The 18,675-nt window shown below is 37.6% G+C and overlaps 1 protein-coding gene across 1 annotated transcript in view; it reads right to left on the reverse strand.

Moving 5' to 3' along the window:
- The window catches only part of DNAH12 (dynein axonemal heavy chain 12), a 247,019-nt gene that overhangs the window by 99,154 nt on the left and 129,190 nt on the right, over positions 1-18,675 (reverse strand). Inside the window, exons 41-45 of the mRNA XM_045992256.1 lie at positions 16,036-16,291; positions 13,444-13,743; positions 12,537-12,715; positions 11,258-11,450; positions 1,726-1,887 (exon numbers count right to left, since the gene is read on the reverse strand). Of these exons, the coding sequence (XP_045848212.1) occupies positions 1,726-1,887; positions 11,258-11,450; positions 12,537-12,715; positions 13,444-13,743; positions 16,036-16,291 (1,090 nt within the window). The remainder of the gene's footprint in view (positions 1-1,725; positions 1,888-11,257; positions 11,451-12,536; positions 12,716-13,443; positions 13,744-16,035; positions 16,292-18,675) is intronic.

Raw genomic sequence — 18,675 nt, forward strand, 5'->3', positions numbered from 1 at the left:
CTGAAGTCAGAGACATGTGCTGAGTCTGCAAGAGATGCCTTCTAAGCAGTGCCAAGTCCAAGCTGCAGACACCAGTTGTCGGGAGTGAGGAGGTTTATACTGAGATCTTTGTCAGAGGGATGAAGTAAGCAAAGTCCAGGACATGATCTCCAAAGTGGGATGTCCAGAGTAGTGCAGAATGTAGGAAGAAAATAAACAGAAATTCTTTCATATTACTTCTTCTATTTTAAAAAATCAGCATAAAGCAGAGAAACAGATGCATTTCAGTACTCCTGAGTTTTGACTATGGCTATTTCCTTGTGGATGAATTAATCTGGTGTTCCTAGACTGGGGTGGAATGTGAAAGAAAGAAGTTCTTAAGGTCACTGTTGGGTCAGACCATAAGAAAATACTGAAGCAATGGAAAAGTTCTGTAGCAAAGTGACAAGATGAAAAGATAAATAGCTAAAGTGAGCAGGAAAGCTTGGCAAAGCTGAAGAAATCCCACTCCCCAAGGATGACTATTTCTTGGATGGGAGCTTAGTGGATGAACCTATCCTACAAATTAAGAGAATCACCATTTTTCACAGCCTTGGACACATCCTTGACATCACCCAGATAAAAGAGAAAACTCGGGATCTTTTCTTTATTCCTTTTCTCCTTCCCCACCCCAGGCCACAAACTAGTAATGTCTCATTTATTGAGGGCATTCCAAGTACATGACACTTCTAAGAGCTTCATTTCATTTGATCTTCAGGCCTCACAACACCCTATATAGGAGGAACTATGTTGTGTATATATATTAGTTCCATTCCATACAAGAGAAAAGCAGGTGTTTGAACTATTCTACTATAGATGCTATCAGTGGAAAAGATACAGAAAGAACATTCATTCTGGAATGAAACATCCAGCTATGAATGATATATTCTATGGGTAATAGTAGTTATGGCAACTAGAAAGAGGCAAGTACTAGCAGAGATCTTCTGTAAGAAGATATTAGAAATGGGGACCAAAGGACAATCTGAAGTAGTTGGCACTTCAAAGTTGTATTTTTTTTTTTTGTCAATTATGTCACAAAGCATGATTCTCAGATCTATCAGAATTGTTAGGACAAGGAGTTTTACTAAAGCTTTTTAAAAATTTGCTAACCAGTGGTAAACTATAACAGCTAATCAAGCAATATTTCAAAGCTATGTTTTTTCACATCACTGTGACCCTAAGACATGATTTAAAATGTATAATCACTTGTAAAACATGCTACATAAGATCAAACAAATGCAATTGCCATCATTATGAAAAAAGGAATTATAAAAATTCTGTCTCATAACTATGGTAGAAGTGATTTGAAGTTTACCAAGAAAAGATATATTAAAATAATATACTTTTAAGGTTTTTTTTGTTTTGTTTTGTTTTTTTTAAAGATACATAAGCTTTTTTTTTAATATTTTATTTATTTGACAGAGAGAAATCACAACTAAGCAGAGAGGCAGGCAGAGACAGAGGAGGAAGCAGGCTCCCTGCGGAGCAGAGAGCCGGACATGGGGCTCGAACCCAGGACCCTGGGATCATGACCTGAGCCGAAGGCAGAGGCTTTAACCCACTGAGCCACCCAGGCGCCCCTATACTTTTAAGTTTTTAATTACCAAAATCCAATATGCAAGCTATACTTGTCCTGAAGAGCAGAGAAAAAGTAACAAGATAAGAACATTCCTGTGCTGGGAACAACACTTCCTAAAAAGCATTTACCTCCATCACTTCCTGCTTTTCATCAACAGCAAAAATGTTGGGTACTTCTCCCGTATTGAGCACACTGTCAATATCTTCTAGAAAGGCTTCCTCTTTAATCTGAATGTCCGTGATTAGAAAGACTGTCTTCTGGCCCCTCATGCCCACATTCCTTAATAGAACCTTAAAATAAAAATGCAATGGTAAGCAGAATGTGGTGAACATGTGCTGTTCCTGCTTTCCCCACCTTTCCCATTTCAATTTTAGAGTGGTACCTCTCTCCACTTCTGGTGGGGTGGTGGGGCATTCCTATCATTCAGGGCCTCTACTTTTCCCACCTCCTGAGTGGGAGACCTAACTAGTCAGAGTTTCCCAAGTCCCCATTCATAGTCATTGATTCAGAGGAGGGCATGATTTTAAGAGGGCTCCCTCACAGTCTTACTTCAGGGACTAAGATGGACTTGGAAACAGAAAGAATCTCTGTCACTCTGAGATGAAGGACATAAAATCTAGTAATCTAGAATCTATAAATGCCAACTATGTTGCCTCATGGAAGGAGTCTACTGGAGAAGGAACCCAATGGAGAAGAGCAGAGCCAGGAGACAGAGTAATTACTGAGGGGTTAATTTGAGTTCCTGAATTCAGCCATGTCAAAGCCCTATCTACCTCTGGACCTTCTGTCATGTAAGCCAATAACTTCATATTTTGCTTAAGTTAGTTTGAGTTGTATTTTGTTTTGTGTTGTGTTGTCAATTGCAACCAAAGATGCCCAATTAATATAAAGATATGGACTTGGGGGCATGGTGGAGGAGACTTGTTTAGGATGTTAGAACTGTTTGTTAAAATTCCAGAACTTGTAAGCAGATTTTTATAAAGCATTAAAAATGAAATTATAAAAACTTATAATTAAATACATTATGTTAACAAGGGTAACAAATCTCATCACTTCCTATTATACTTACTATTATCTATCTTACAGAAATTATTTAAATCTATTATATACAGTAAAATACCGTATAATGGTGCTCAAACACATAACTCTTCCCAACTCTGTTTTTAGTGACATTCATGGCAGGAGTTTGAATAATCCATGGTGGGAGTTTTTACATCAGAGAAATTGGCAAATGCTACTAGTCAAGAGGTTCTCCTAAACTCCATGGAGAGTATGGTATTAAACATTTGCCAGTATTCCATTGGATATATCTCAAGTGAAAACACATTACTACTCTACAAATGATTTTTTTTTCTACAAATCATTTTTTAAAACTTTATTCTATTTCTTCAGTGTTCCAAGATTCATTGTTTATGCATCACACCCAGTGCTCCATGCAATACATACCCTCCTTAATACCCACCACCAGACTAAATGATTTTTAAAATAAACTGTCCCTATTTCTAAAGTATATCTTTTAAGTATATCATATCATTTAAATAAATGCTGAATTTTAATATTATACAAAACTGCTTTTTCCCATTAAAACCATTCTCCAAAATACAGGTTGTTGTGTTCCTAGAAATACTTTTCTATCACCAAAACAAGTTTTTAAAGAAGTATTATATCTAATCATGTCAGCTTTATTTTTATAGCGTTTAAAAATTATTATATATATTTGTATATATTTGTATATACTATATATATACACACAAATATATCCAAATATATATAATGATTTTTAAAATGCTATAAAAATAAAGCTGACATGATTAGAAGGGAGGGGTGGGGGGATGGGTGAGCCTGGTGATGGCTATTAAGGAGGGCACAGATTGCATGGAGCACTGGGTGTTATACACAAACAATGAATCATGGAACACTACCTCAAAAACTAATGATGTACTGTATGGTGACTAACATAATAAAAATATTATTATATACAAATAAATAGACATATACAATAAAAGCAGATTTAACTTATTGGCATAAGCATTGTTATATTTAAAAATCATTCAAACATACAATGGTGAAACTATTTCCAAACAGGAAAAGAGGAAACATTTCCAAAATACTAGTTATATGCCAAGAATCTTACATACATTTTATAATTTAATCATAATGACCTATGAAATAGGTGGTATTATCCAAATTTTACAAATAAAGTAACTAGGGAGTGACATCAGTCAGATAACAGACTGGAAAGCTCCAGGTCCTCAATGTCCCAGGAAGACAACAAATTAGCAATGTACAGACCAAAATACCTTTGTAGAACCCTAGGAACTAGTTAAGGGGTATGGCACCCTCATAAATGCATAAAAAAGAGAAGGAACAATGCAGAGAGAGTAAAAAAATTCACTGTATTTTTCTCACCCTAGCCCCTTCTCTCCTAGCTTAGAGCAACACAGTCAGGAGGATACCATCAATTCTTGGCTTTTCCCTCATGCAGAAGGAATAGACTGGACCTGCTTTCAGCATTCTGGCTTGTCAAGGGGCTGCCTGACAAACTAATTTTGTCTCACCTGACTCAGGGTACTGATGGGAACGGGGCTTAGTTCTGATATGAGATTGGAGGCCACTGAAGACAGAGGCAAGTGCCATGCCACAATGGAGCATCAGTGACTGAAGTTCCACAGGAAGGTGCCAGGGGAAGCAATAGGTGAGGAGAAGAGGAATACGGTACAAACCAAAACCAAAAAAGAAGAAAGAGGGAATTAAGGTAGCTAAATTCACCTGTATTTATTAGAATATATAAAAGCTCATGCACAACCCAAAGAAGATTCAACTCCCCCCCCAAAGTTCTGAGAAGTCTCAGAACTTCTAGAATGATGATTGGTGAAGGTTTTTCCCTGCATGAAGCCAGTCCATAAAGACTGGAGAGGTAGTGGTTCATCAAGTGCCTCAAACTTAGAAGATCACAAGATGTACAAGGAAACAGGAAAATGGGACCTAATCAAAGAACCAAAATAAACCCTAAGGAAACCAAAACAACAACAAAAACAGATCTAAGAACTGCATAACAAGAAATTTTTAAAATAACTTTTAAAGATGCTCAATAAAACAATGACTCTTGGAATGCTATACAAAAACTAATGGTGTCCATATCTGGGCTCTCCACTCTGTTCCACTGGTCTATGTGTCTGTTTTTATGCCAGTACCACGCTGTCTTGGTGATCACAGCTTTGTAGTAAAGCTTGAAATCATGTAACGTGATACCGCCAGTTTTGTTTTTGTTTTTCAACATTTCCTTAGCAATTCGGGGTCTCTTCTGATTCCACACAAATTTTAGGATTATTTGCTCCAGCTCTTTGAAAAATACCGGTGGAATTTTGATCGGCATGGCATTAAAAGTATAGATTGCTCTAGGCAGTATAGACATTTCAACAGTGTTTATTCTTCTGATCCAAGAGCATGGAACGGTCTTCCATCTTTTTGTGTCTTCTTCAATTTCTTTCATGAGTGTTCTGTAGTTCCTTGAGTACAGATCCTTTACCTCTTTGGTTAGGTTTATTCCCAGGTATCTTATGGTTCTTGGTGCTATAGTAAATGGAATCGATTCTCTACTTTGCCTTTCTGTATTTTCATTGTTAGTGTATAAGAAAGCCACTGATTTCTATACATTGCCTTTGTATCCTGCCACGTTACTGAATTGCTGTATGAGTTCTAGTAGTTTGGGGGTGGAGTCTTTGGGGTTTTCCATATAAAGAATCATGTCATCTGCGAAGAGAGAGAGTTTGACTTCTTCCTTGCCAATTTGGATACCTTTTATTTCTCTTTGTTGTCTGATTGCCTTTGCTAGGACTTCTAATACTATGTTGATCAAGAGTGGTGAGAGCGGGCATCCTTGTCGTGTTCCTGATCTCAACAGGAAGGCCGCAAGCTTTTTCCCATTGAGGATGATATTTGCTGTGGGTCTTTCATAGATAGATTTTATGAAGTTCAGGAATGTTCCCTCTATCCCTATACTTTGAAGCGTTTTAATCAGGAACGGATGCTGGATTTTGTCAAATGCTTTTTCTGCATCAATTGAGAGGACCATGTGGTTCTTCTCTCTTCTCTTATTGATTTGTTCTATCACACTGATTGACAGATATGGACCCTCAACTCTATGGTCAAACAATCTTCGACAAAACAGGAAAAAATATACAATGGAAAAAAGACAGTCTCTTCAATAAATGGTGCTGGGAAAACTGGACAGCTATAGTAGAAGAATGAAACTCGACCATTCTCTTACACCGTACACAAAGATAAATTCAAAATGGATAAAAGACCTCAACGTGAGACAGGAATCCATCAGAATCCTAGAGGAGAACACAGGCAGTAACCTCTTGGATATCAGCCACAGCAACTTCTTTCAAGATATGTCTCCAAAGGCAAAGGAAACAAAAGAGAAAATGAACTTTTGGGACTTCATCAAGATCAAAAGCTTCTGCACAGCAAAGGAAACAGTCAACAAAACAAAAAGGTGACCCACGGAATGCGAGAAGATATTTGCAAATGATAGTACAGACAAAAGGTTGAGATCCAGGATCTATAAAGAACTTCTCAAACTCAACACACACAAAACCGATAATCATATCGAAAAATGGGCAGAAGATATGAACAGACACTTCTCCAATGAGGACATACAAATGGCTATCAGACACATGAAAAAATGCTCATCATCACTAGCCATCAGGGAGATTCAAATTAAAACCTCATTGAGATAGCACCTTACACCAGTTAGAATGGCCAAAATTAGCAAGACAGGAAACAAAATGTGTTGGAGAGGTTGTGGAGAAAGGGGAACCCTCTTCCACTGTTGGTGGGAATGCAAGTTGGTGCAGCCACTTTGGAGAACAGTGTGGAGATTCCTCAAGAAATTAAGAATAGAGCTTCCCTATGACCCTGCAATTGCACTGCTGGGTATTTATCCCAAAGATTCAGATGTAGTGAAAAGAAGAGCCATCTGTACCCCAATGTTCATAGCAGCAATGGCCACGGTCGCCACACTGTGGAAAGAACCAAGATGCCCTTCAATGGATGAATGGATAAGGAAGATGTGGTCCATATACACGATGGAGTATTATGCCTCCATCAGAAAGGATGAATACCCAACTTTTGTAGCAACATGGATGGGACTGGACGAGATTATGCTGAGCGAAATAAGTCAAGCAGAGACAGTCAAGTATCATATGGTTTCACTTATTTCTGGAGCATAACAAAGAACATGGAGGACATGGGGAGATGGAGAGAAAAAGGGAGTTGTGGGAAATTGGCAGGGGAGATGAACCAGGAGAGACTATGGACTCTGAAAAACAACCTGAGGGTTTTGAAGGGGTTGAGGGTGGGAGGTTGGGGAAGCAGGTGGTGGGTAATAGGGAGGGCATGTATTGCATGGAGCACTGGCTGTGGTGTAAAAACAATGAGTACTGTTACGCTGAAAAGAAATAAATAAATTTTTAAAAAAAACTAATAATGTGTTGTATGGTGATGAACATAACACAATAACAATTTTTTAAAAATTAAATTAAAAATTAAAGATGCTTAATAAGCTAAAACAGAATACAGATAGACAGCTAAAGGAAATCAGGAAAATAATGCATTAACAAAATAGGAATATTAATAGAAATATGAACTACTGAAAAATAATTTAAGAGGCTTATGGGATATCATTAAGTGGACTAATATACACATAATGGGGATATCAAAGAAGAAAAGAGGGAAAAGGCAGAGGGCTTATTTAAAGAAATAATGTCCCCAAACTTCTTAAATCTGAGGATAGAAATAGAAATTCCAGAAGCTCAGCAAACTCCATCTATAATAAACCTGAATAGACTCACACACCAAGACATATTATAATCAAACTGTTGAAAGTCAAAGATCTTTGAAAGCAGCAATAGAAAAACAGCACTTCACATATGAGGGAGCTTTCATAAGATTATCAGCATATTTCTTTTTTTTTAATATTTTATTTATTTAACAGAGAGATTAAATATTTTATTTATTTAACAGAGAGAAATCACAACTAGGCAGAGAGGCAGGCAGAGAGAGAGGAGGAAGCAGGCTCCCTGCGGAGCAGAGAGCCCAACGTGGGGCTCGATCCCAGGACCCTGAGATCATGACCTGAGCCGAAGGCAGTGGCTTAATCCACTGAGCCACCCAGGCGCCCCAATTATCAGCATATTTCTTAGCAGAAACCATGTAATCAAAAAGTGAGTGGGATAATATATTCAAACTGCTGGAAGAAAAAAATCTGTCCACCAAAAATACTGTATCTGGAAAAAATGTCCTTCAAAAATAAAGTAAGAACTCCTCAGAGAGAAGTTGAGGGAATTCATTACCACTAGATGTGCCCTTCAAGATATGATAAAGGGAGTCCTTCATGTTAGACAGCAACACAAAGCCACATGAAAGTGTAAAGTTCTCCAGTAAATATATGGACAAATACAGAATTCTATACTATTGTGATTTTAGTGTATAAATTCGCTTTTAATTCTTATATGGAATCTAGAATCTAAAACACAAAAACCTTTATAAACCCTGATGTTAATGGGTACACAATCTATAAAGACATAATCTGTGACATCAATAACATAAAGGGGGGGGGAGATGTAAAGGAATAGTTTTTGTATGTGATTGCAATTATCAGTCTAAAATAGGTTGTTATTACTTTAAGATCTTACGTAATCACAATAGTAACTGTCCCCCCCCCCAAATCTATACCGTATACACAAAAGGAAATGAAAATGGAATCAAAGCATGTCACTACAATCAATCAACAAACACAAAGGCAGGGAGTAAGAAGGAAGTGAGGGACAAATTAACTACAAACATACAGCAAACAGTTAACAAAATGCCAATAGTAAATTCTTCCCCATCAGGAATGACTTTAAATGCAAATGGATTAAGCTCCCCAATCAAAATACATAGTTTGGCTGAATGGATTTACAAAACAGGATCCAATGATATGTGGCTTAGAAGAGACTCACTTCAGACCTAAGGACACAGGGGCTGAAAGCAAAAGGATGGAGAAAATGTTCCATGCAAATGGCAACCAAAGGAGAGCAGGATGACTATACTAATATCAGACAAAATCATCAGCAAAAAACTGTCATAAGCGACAAGAAATATTATATGATGGTAAAAGGATCAATTTTTCAGGAAGATGTAACAATTATAAATATTTATGCACCGAACAGCTGAACTCCTAAATACATGAAACAAGCACTGACAGAGTTGAAGGGATAAATAGCAAGACAATAGTGGGAGATTTCAATACACTATTTTCAATTAGGGATAGAACAAGCAGGCCAAAGATCAATAAGGAAACAGTATTTAAACAACACTATAGGTCAGTTGGACCTCACAGACATATAGAGAACACGCCATCCAACAACAAAATACACATTCTTCCCTAGTGCACATAAGATATTCTCCAGGACAGATGACATGTTAGGCCAATAAATAAGTCTTAATAAATTTAAAAAATTGATATCAAATCAAGCATCTTTTCTAACCACAATGGAATGAGACTATAAATCAACAGCAGAAGGAAAACTGGAAACTACAAATTCACATCAATTAACACCCTTTAAACAACAGATCAAAGAAGAAATCACACAGGAAATTAGAAAATTTCTTGAAACAAATGAAAATTAAGACTCAACATATCAAAACCTATAAAATAAAGCAAAAGGGGGCACCTGGGTGCCTCAGTTGGTTAAGTGTCTGCCTTTGGCTCAGGTCATGATCCCAGTGTCCTGGGATGAGAGAGTCTGCTTCTCCCTCTCCTTCTGCCTACAGCTCCCCGTACTCATTCTCTTTCTCTCTCATACAAAAAAAAAATGTTTTAACCCTAAAAAAAAAAATCTTAAAAAATGCAGCAAAAGCAGTGCTAAGAGGGAAGTTTATAACTGTAAACACTTAAACATTAAAAAAAGAAGAGGGGCGCCTGGGTAGCTCAGTGGGTTAAAGCCTCTGCCTTTGGCTCAGGTCATGATCTTGAGGTCCTGGGATCGAGCCCTACATTGGTCTCTCTGCTCAGCAGGGAGCCTGCTTCCCCCTCTCTCTCTGCCTGCCTCTCTGCCTGCTTGTGATCTCTGTCAAATAAATAAATTAAATCTTTTTTTAAAAATTAAAGAAAGAAAGAAAGAAAAAAGATCTCAAATCAACAACCTAACTTTATACACTGTGGACCTTCAAAAAATGGACAAACTCAAAGCTAGCAGGAGGAAGGAAATAATAAAGATTAGGGCAGAGATAAACAAAATAGAGAATAAAAAAATCAATAAATAAGAATCAGTGGAACTGGGGCGCCTGGGTGGCTCAGTGGATTAAGCCGCTGCCTTCGGCTCAGGTCATGATCTCAGGGTCCTGGGATCGAGCCCCGCATCAGGCTCTCTGCTCCACAGGGAGCCTGCTTCCTCCTCTCTCTCTGCCTGCCTCTCTGCCTGCTTGTGATCTCTCCGTCAAATAAATAAATAAAATCTTTAAAAAAAAAAAAAAAAAGAATCAGTGGAACTTAGAGTTGGGTTTTCTCCCCCCCCCCTTTTTTTTTAAAAGAATCAACAAAATTGAGAAAACCTTAGCTTAGTTTAAGAAAAAAAAGAGAAGATTCAAATAACTAAAATTACAAATGTAAGAAGGGACATTACAACCCATGTCACAAAAATTAAAAAAGATTATAAGAGAATACTGTTAACAACTGTATGCCAACAAATTGTATAACTTGGGATAAATTCTTAAAAACAAATGAAGAAACTAAAGTACAGAAAGATTTAGTAACATGCCCAAGATAACAACCAAATCATACAAAGTAGAAATTAAAACTGAGTTTGCTTAACTTTAAAGTCCATGTTCTTTCTACTAAAGAAGCTGCTTTCTCTATCTATTGGTTTGAGTGGTAGTAAATGTATCAAGAATTTCCCTCTAAGTGAGAGGAGAAAAAGAAACACTGCAATTTTTCTTCTATGTCTATGTAAACCTTTTAGGTATCAGCTTGGATTCTATCATTTTCACCCACAAGCAACCCATTCTTCATGCTAACTTTTAGAATGTAGAAATTTAGTATGTGAGGTGAGTACGAGTGAAAAAAATCCAGCAATAGCTTTCTATTTTTCATTTTGGATCGTCTCCTTTCTGGGTCTTGCAGAACCCTTGGCATGTGAGGACGAAGCCCCAGGCATGCACTCCAGTATTTTATTGGTTACTGGGAAAGCAACATGGTCCCAAGGAAGCTATTAAGATTGGACAACATAAACATCATCATCATTGCCAGGGCTCATATGAAACATTCTCCTGGAAAACATACATTTGTCTGAAACAAGACCTCCTTGAACGGAAATAAAGATAGACTTGGCAGTAGTGGATTAGACAAGTTAGAAATCCTGCTCTGCTGTGCATACCTTCCCTCAACTTCCATTTCCTCATCAGTAAAACCGAGAGAACCATCCATGTTGCACTGAACTGTTGTATCTACAGAACAAGATCACGTATGAAAAGCACTTGGGGGTCAGCACACACAGTAACTGCTCATGGCTAACACTGTCCTCATCCCCAATGCATTCAGCACACAGCTGTATGGGTTGGCTCTCTTCACGGCACTGATATTATTTTAGACACTAGGTTTCATCCTAATTTTACCTTCAGATCCTCTCTCCACTCATTCATTCCATAGCTTTTAGAAACTTCTGGTTGGAAAATCTGCATTTTTGCCATAGATGTAGCCAGACGAGTTAAAGATTGACGACCACTGCCTCCAAGTCCAACAAGCAGAGCATTTCCACCAGACTGCTTTAGAATTCGACATATTCGTGATAAATGTTCCAATACATACCTATGAAATACCAATACTATTATACTCGAAAATACGAATGCAAGTGTATATTTACATGTAATTATTATTTTATATTCTTGCAAGGATGGACTTTGCTCTCCCATATGTTATCCCAATTTTAAAGAGGCAATCACCAAAAAGTATGGCTTTTCAAAAGAATTTAGAATTGGATCATTTGATGCAAAGAAAAACTAAAACACAAATTCAGGAAATGAATATACAAAGTATAAAAATAAGATGAAATTTTAACTACTTATACTGGAAGCACATTCCTGCTTTTACTAAAAACATTTTTTCAGTCTTTTAATGCTATGCTTTATAGGTGAGAACAGAAAGTCAGTTCTCTATAAAATTAGAAATTTCAGTAAAGACAGCCAGCCTCATTAGTAATTAGCGAAATTAAAATTGGGGTCACAGTGGGATACCATTCCACTCTCGTTTAGACTAGCAATACTTATCACGCCTGGCAATTCTAAATGTTGGCAAGGGTGAAGGACAATGGGAGCTCTTAAATAATCATTTCTGAAGACATTTCAGCCAAACTTAGTAAAGTAGAAGATGAAGATGGTATTGTTACTACCATGACACAATAATTCCACTTTTAGGAATATAGCCTAGAGAAATTCTAACATGTGTACCCAAAGAGACATGAATATTCAAATCTTTTTTTATAATTGCAAAAACCAGATGTCTCCTAAAAGTCTGTCTCAGGAAAACAACTACATTGTGTTAGTAGCAAAAACTCGGGTTTTTTGGTGACTCTCACAAACAACAGAGAATAACCTTGAAGAATACATGCAAAATAGAACTGTGCATATATATGTTTTGGAACATACATTGTAGTAAAGTCCAAAGAAGCATGTGAGCTGCTTTTTACTACTGAGGATATGATGGGGATGCAGCAGTCAGAGAGAGTTGGCTACACAAGGGGCTTCAAATAAATTGCTAATATTTTATGTTTTCAGCTGACTGATCAGTACAGGGTTATTCTCTACACTTTTCTTTATACTTTTGGGCACATTTTAAATATTTCACAGAAAAATTTTACAAATAGCATTTTCCACCATCAGTACCAAATGTAGGTACCTAAAAATGACAAGATTCATTCTTGTTTTGTGAGTTTGATTATACTCATCTAAGCACTGGTCCACAACATCACTAAAATGATGAATATTTGGAATTTCAACATAAACTCTTTCGTCTCCTTCAAGGTCAGGATTCATATAGTCGCCAAACATGAGATTTCTCAAGTTCTCTTCAGTTATCTATAGAATGGAAATCAACAAGTTACAAAATTTACAGTTTATAAATTTAAGCAAATGTTATATAAAATTTTGTTTTGTCCATGTTATAGGATGATTATCAAATAATTCTTTTAAACATTAAGATAGTAGACAATATACTGTAAAATTAATACTTGAAATTACATTATATCCACCAAAAATAAAAAGAACAGAAATTTTTCTGTCCTATAAATTTCCCCCCCAGGGACTGGAAAAGTCATTCTGAGTGAGTAGTTACTAAGGGATGGTCACCATGTTAAGTACTCTTCATTCATTATATCATTTAATCCCTATCATACATGGTTTTATTCTTTTAAGATTTTATTTATTTATTTGAGAGTGAGAGAGAGAGCGAGAGCAAGTGGGAGGGTGTGGGGGGTGGAGAGAGACAAGCAAACTGCACTGAAGGCGGAGCCCAACTGGGGGCTGATCTCAGGATCAGAGATTATGACCTGAGCCAAAATCAAGAATGGGGTTGCTCAACTGACTGAGCCACCCAGGCACCCCATGGTTTTGTTCTTTAAATAACTTCTGCATTACCTACATAATTCCTCTGAAGACAAATCTTCTCAAAATAAATACCTATCGATGAGGAAAGTTAAAAAAAATACGATTACAAAGCAATCGTATTTTTTAAAAAGATAAGTTGATTGTAATAATCCATGCTATTGTAACGTTTTAATTTGTTTAGAATCACTAAATATACTCACTGATGTGTTCTCCTTCCTCAAATGTGAAAAGATACCATCAAATGATTCTTTAAAATGGTCCTTTACCACAGCTTTGATTAAATCAAACAGCCAGTATCGATCATGGTCATTAACAAGGCGGTCATAAAACACACGAAGAACCTCGTGCACAAAGAGGCGGATCATGGTGTGCTTGCTCTGCACGGCCTCCTTCTCAATCAGTAAGCAGCCCTGGATGACGCGGGAAAAATCCCGCAAGTTGAAAGTGTAATGAGACTTCGTGGGAGTGGGCAAAAGATTTTCCATGGATCGTTTATATATCTGAATAAGAAAAAAGCAACAAAGCAAAAATAAAATGATTATAATAAGAGAAGTCATGTAACAAACAGTATCTTCTATACAATAATTATCTTATCAGATTATATTGGTTTGGAAAATTGTATAGTACCAAGTCTAGCATGACATTTAGCTTTTTATTTTGGTTTATAAGAGACATTATGAAGTTGAGGGAACTTAATATTACCAGATTCCATCCAAGCCCCAAAAGGGACAATTTTTTTTTTTAAGATTTTATTTATTTATTTGACACACAGAGATCACAAGTAGGCAGAGAGGCAGGCAGAGAGAGAGAGGAGGAAGCAGGCTTCCTGCTGAGCAGAGAGCCCGATGCGGGGCTCGATCCCAGGACCCTGAAATCATGACCTGAGCCGAAGGCAGCAGCTTAACCCACTGAGGCACCCAGGCGCCCCAGGGACAATGTTTTTATCTCCCAGTTATTATAGTTGTTCCATTTCATGTTGAATGATCTGGGATTAAGTAATCAGCAAAAACTTTAGTAGAAAGTGAAACCAAGATAACTCATTCAGAAGCATTTCAAATGAAGGGGTGGATGAAATAATTTCCTTTTGACTACCCTTGACTTAAAACAAATCGATGTATTCCCTTCCTTCCCTTTACTCCTACTATCTCTCTGCCTCTTCTTCATCTTAATTGGCTATCATACAGAAATAAAATACGATTTTACTATATGTTGAATTTACCAAATAAAGTTTAATATTTAAAGGAAGGTAAATTAAATCTTTTATAATATAGCCTCCCTGCAAAAAAAAAAAAAAAACCCAAGTGAAATTATTTTTTATTTATCTGTGTCCTGTGATTCATTCCCCCCTCCCTTAGCTTCCACATGGTAGGTCTCAAATACTTCAAAGAAAAAAAAAATCCTTTTTGTATCCCATTCTGCCTGGCCAACTCCCTTCTTTTTCCAGGAGATACCAAAATACATAAATCATATTTTATAAATAGAAGCACTTTTCTAGTATCAAAATAAGTATTATAATTGCAATGTACTATCACTTTGCTCATAGTTTCTCTATTTTAACAGCACAAATTTTCCACCAGAACAAGGGGGACACTTTAGACAGACACGATGCTCTTAGAAACCAATGGGATGAGTCTAGGAAGTTTTGTGCTTCTTGTGGCACTGATCCCAGAGTGAACCCACTTTATCAAGGGCTCCAGAAAAGCTTAGTTTAGTAACACCATCACTGACTTACCTTAGATACAGTTTTTCCTTTTACCATTAGTGATGAGGCTGGCTCTGGTCTCTGAGCACTGGCAGATAACACACCCTGAATAAGGCAAAGCCATTGGGCCATCTTGTGTTCTGTTCCCACCCCTCTGTTTTTAATTTCACTTCTGTTATAATTTCACTGCTACTCCTAAATTATTTGGTATGGATTTTTTTTTACAAGTATGTATTCATAAGCTGCAGAAGTTTGTTTCTTTCTTCCTTTCTTCCCTCCTTTCTTTCATAGACTCCACACCCAATGTGGGGCTCAAGCTTATGACCCCAAGATCAAGAGTCACGTTTTACCAACTGAGCCAGCCAGATGACCTTTTCTCTGTCTTTTTAAAGACAAATATGAAGAATGGAAGGAGAGAGACAATTAATGAACACCAGGATAGAAACCTAACAATTGGGGCGCCTGGGTGGCTCAGTGGGTTAAGCTGCTGCCTTCGGCTCAGGTCATGATCTCAGGGTCCTGGGATCGAGTCCCGCATTGGACTCTCTGCTCAGCAGGGAGCCTGCTTCTCTCTCTCTCTCTCTCTCTGCCTGCCTCTCTATCTACTTGTGATCTCTATCAAATAAATAAATAAAATCTTTAAAAAAAAAAAAAAGAAAGAAACCTAACAATTAGGAAAACCCTTGTAGTGTGGCAGATACTGACTCTACATGATTCCCTTGGAACAACCCTGTGAAATAGGTGCTATCTTTCATTATAATGGTTAAAAAACTGAGTTTCTGGAAGGTCAAATTCTGAGTTTCTGGAAGGTCAAATTACTTTCTCTAGGCCACATGACTAGGAAATAGCAGTCAGGGTTCAAACCCAGTTAGAGTCCCTGATTTCAAAGCCCATGATCTTCTGTTCTCACACCTTCTTAACAGCTTCTCTGACACTGAAGACCAGAAGAAATGGCTAAGGGGAAAAAATAATTAAAAAACAAAAAAGAACCAAACGGGAAAAATGTGTAATAGTCCCCACTGAGCCACCCAGGCGCCCCTTGGGAAAAATGTGTAATAGTAAAATATTTTGTATCACAGTATTTGCTCACCTCCATTGTCCCACTGACAATCTGGTTCCCAATTGAGAAGTACTCTGGAGGAAATTCATGAGTCCTCAGGTAGAATGTTACAATTGACGAGAAGATTCGGACCATAGTTTCATCACTGAAGGTATTAATAGAGCAGATGTTGAAATGTCGAATAAACCGGGGAGTGACTGGATTTCTTCCACCACCTGGAGGGCCCATGGCAGCAATCAGCTGGATGTCAACCAGGGTGATCTTACTTGTGTCCTTAAGGTCATACCTTGAAAGCACATAAAAATTCCAAAGCAATCAGTTATAAGCCAATAAGATGGAATGAATTATAGAACTGCCTAGAAACTTAATCTGATTTTAGCTTCTCTAAAAGGAAGAATCTGAGAAAATGCTTAGAGTAGAAAAATTTAAAATAAATTTTTTTTAAATTGAGGTATAATTGACCTAAGATTAGTTTTGGGTGTATAACACTCGATATTTGTGTATACTGTGAAATGATCATCACAGTAAGTCCACTTAACATGTATCACCATACACAGTGACAAAATTTTTTTCTTCTGATGAGAACTTTGAAAATTCACTCTCCTAGATACTTTTGAATATGCAATACAGTATTAACTGTAATCACCATGTTGTACACTACATCGCTATGGCTTATTCATTTTGAACAGGAAATTTGTACCTTTTGACACCCCCCCCTTCACCTATTTTACCCAACCCCCAGCCCCTGCCTCAGGCAATCACCAGTCCAGGGACAGGAAGTTTTTCGGTTTTGGTGGTTTCTTTTTTGTAGGGCCCGGGCAGGTGAGGGTGGGGATGGAGAGGAGAGAGAGAAAATCTTAAGAAGGTTCCACACTAGGTGTGGGGCTCAGTCTCACAACCTGGAGATCATGACCTGACCTGAAATCAAGAGTCAGACGTTTAACTGCCTGAGCCACCCAGGTGCCCCTGGACAGAACATTTTTTAAAGTGGCACTCTTATTTCTCTTTCCAGTGACACTGAATCCGTGCCTCAAATTCTGGGCATCTAGAACGTCCCTTCCTTTTGCCCTCCCATTCTTTCCTACACTTCTTTGCAACTTGACTCTCTGCTTGTTCTCTCCTCACTCCAAATCCCGAAGCATGGATGAGAGATTATTCCCGTTTGTAGCTGATTATAGGTAGGTGGACCACATGTCCCATTTTGCCTAGGACAATTCTTTTTTTTTTTAATCTTTTTTTTTCTTTTTTTTTTCTTTATTTATTTGACAGAGAGAGAGAGAGATCACAAGTAGAGCAGCAGGCAGAGAGAGAGGGGGATCTCCCTGCGGAGCAGAGAGCCCAATGTGGGGCTTGATCCCAGGACCCTGAGACCATGACCTGAGCCGAAGGCAGCGGCTTAACCCACTGAGCCACCCAGGCGCCCCTGCCTAGGACAATTCTGACTGGGCTTGTTCTGGAGTAATTATTAGTAATACTCCTCTTTTATGCTCAAAATTGTTCCAGTTCAAAACAATCATACAGTCGTACTACTTACAGCAAAGTCCTGATTTTATTTTTACATCTCAGATCTCCAGAGCACATAAAAATATCTAAATAGTATCTAAAACATTTTTGTTAAAAAGAGAACCAATGGGGCACAACAAAGCTTGGAAGAAATTTTAATGAGAAAGAAATATATAGGGGCATCTGCCTTCAGCTCAGGTCATGATCACAGGGTTCCTGGATTGAGCCCCATGTCGGGACCCCTGCTCAGCAAGAAGTCTGCTTCTCCTTCTCCCTCTGCTTGTCTCTCTCAAATAAATAAATAAAATCTTAAAAAGATTCCCCTGCTGTCTTAGGACTCTGAAAAACAACCTGAGGGTTTTGAAGGGTCAGGGGTGGGAGGTTGGGGGAACAGGTGGTGGGTAATGGGGAGGGCACGTTTTGCATGGAGCACTGGGTGTTGTGCAAAAAGAATGAATACTGTTACGCTGAAAAAATTAATAAAAAGGGAAAAAAAATATTTAAAAAAAAATCTTAAAAAGAAAGCAAGAAATACATAAATGGCTCAATTTAGCTGGAACCACTAAGATCGAAAATGTGCTTTTTACTGATAGGCCATTAAGTCTTTTAACACTGAAGTTCTTATAAAAAGAGGGCAGGAGACATGGGAGAAATCTATATGGTCAGTCTTTACCAGTACCTCTAACAGGAAGTATGAAAATATGACCTGGTTTTTGGCAACAATCCTAGTAATTTCCAGGGGGAGTTTGTTAAGTAAATTATGGGAGGATCCACACAAATTATATTAGAAGCCAACAAAATAAAAAAATAAAAATCCAATAAAATGAGATAAACAATACGGACAGGTGCTCAAAAAAATTTTAAGTGCAAATAAGTCACAAAACACTGCGTAATAGGAGTCTATTTTTGTAAATAAAAATGTTTGTATGGGGGAAAAACCCTGAAAGAATAGGGAATACACTATTAACAGCAGTTATCTCCTGAAGGCAGGAGTCCCAGGGCCTGAAGTAATAACAAAAATGTATTTCTGAAATATGACTTAGCTTCAAAATTAGTCTACTCTTGCCTTAGATTAAAAAAATCATGCATACAGGGGAGTAGAAAAGTATATTTATGAGGAGGAAATGAAGAATTATTAATCCTAACTAAAAGATACAAGGTCTTCCA

The sequence above is a fragment of the Meles meles genome, chromosome 20 (genome assembly GCF_922984935.1).
Source record: "Meles meles chromosome 20, mMelMel3.1 paternal haplotype, whole genome shotgun sequence".
Lineage (NCBI taxonomy): Eukaryota > Metazoa > Chordata > Mammalia > Carnivora > Mustelidae > Meles > Meles meles.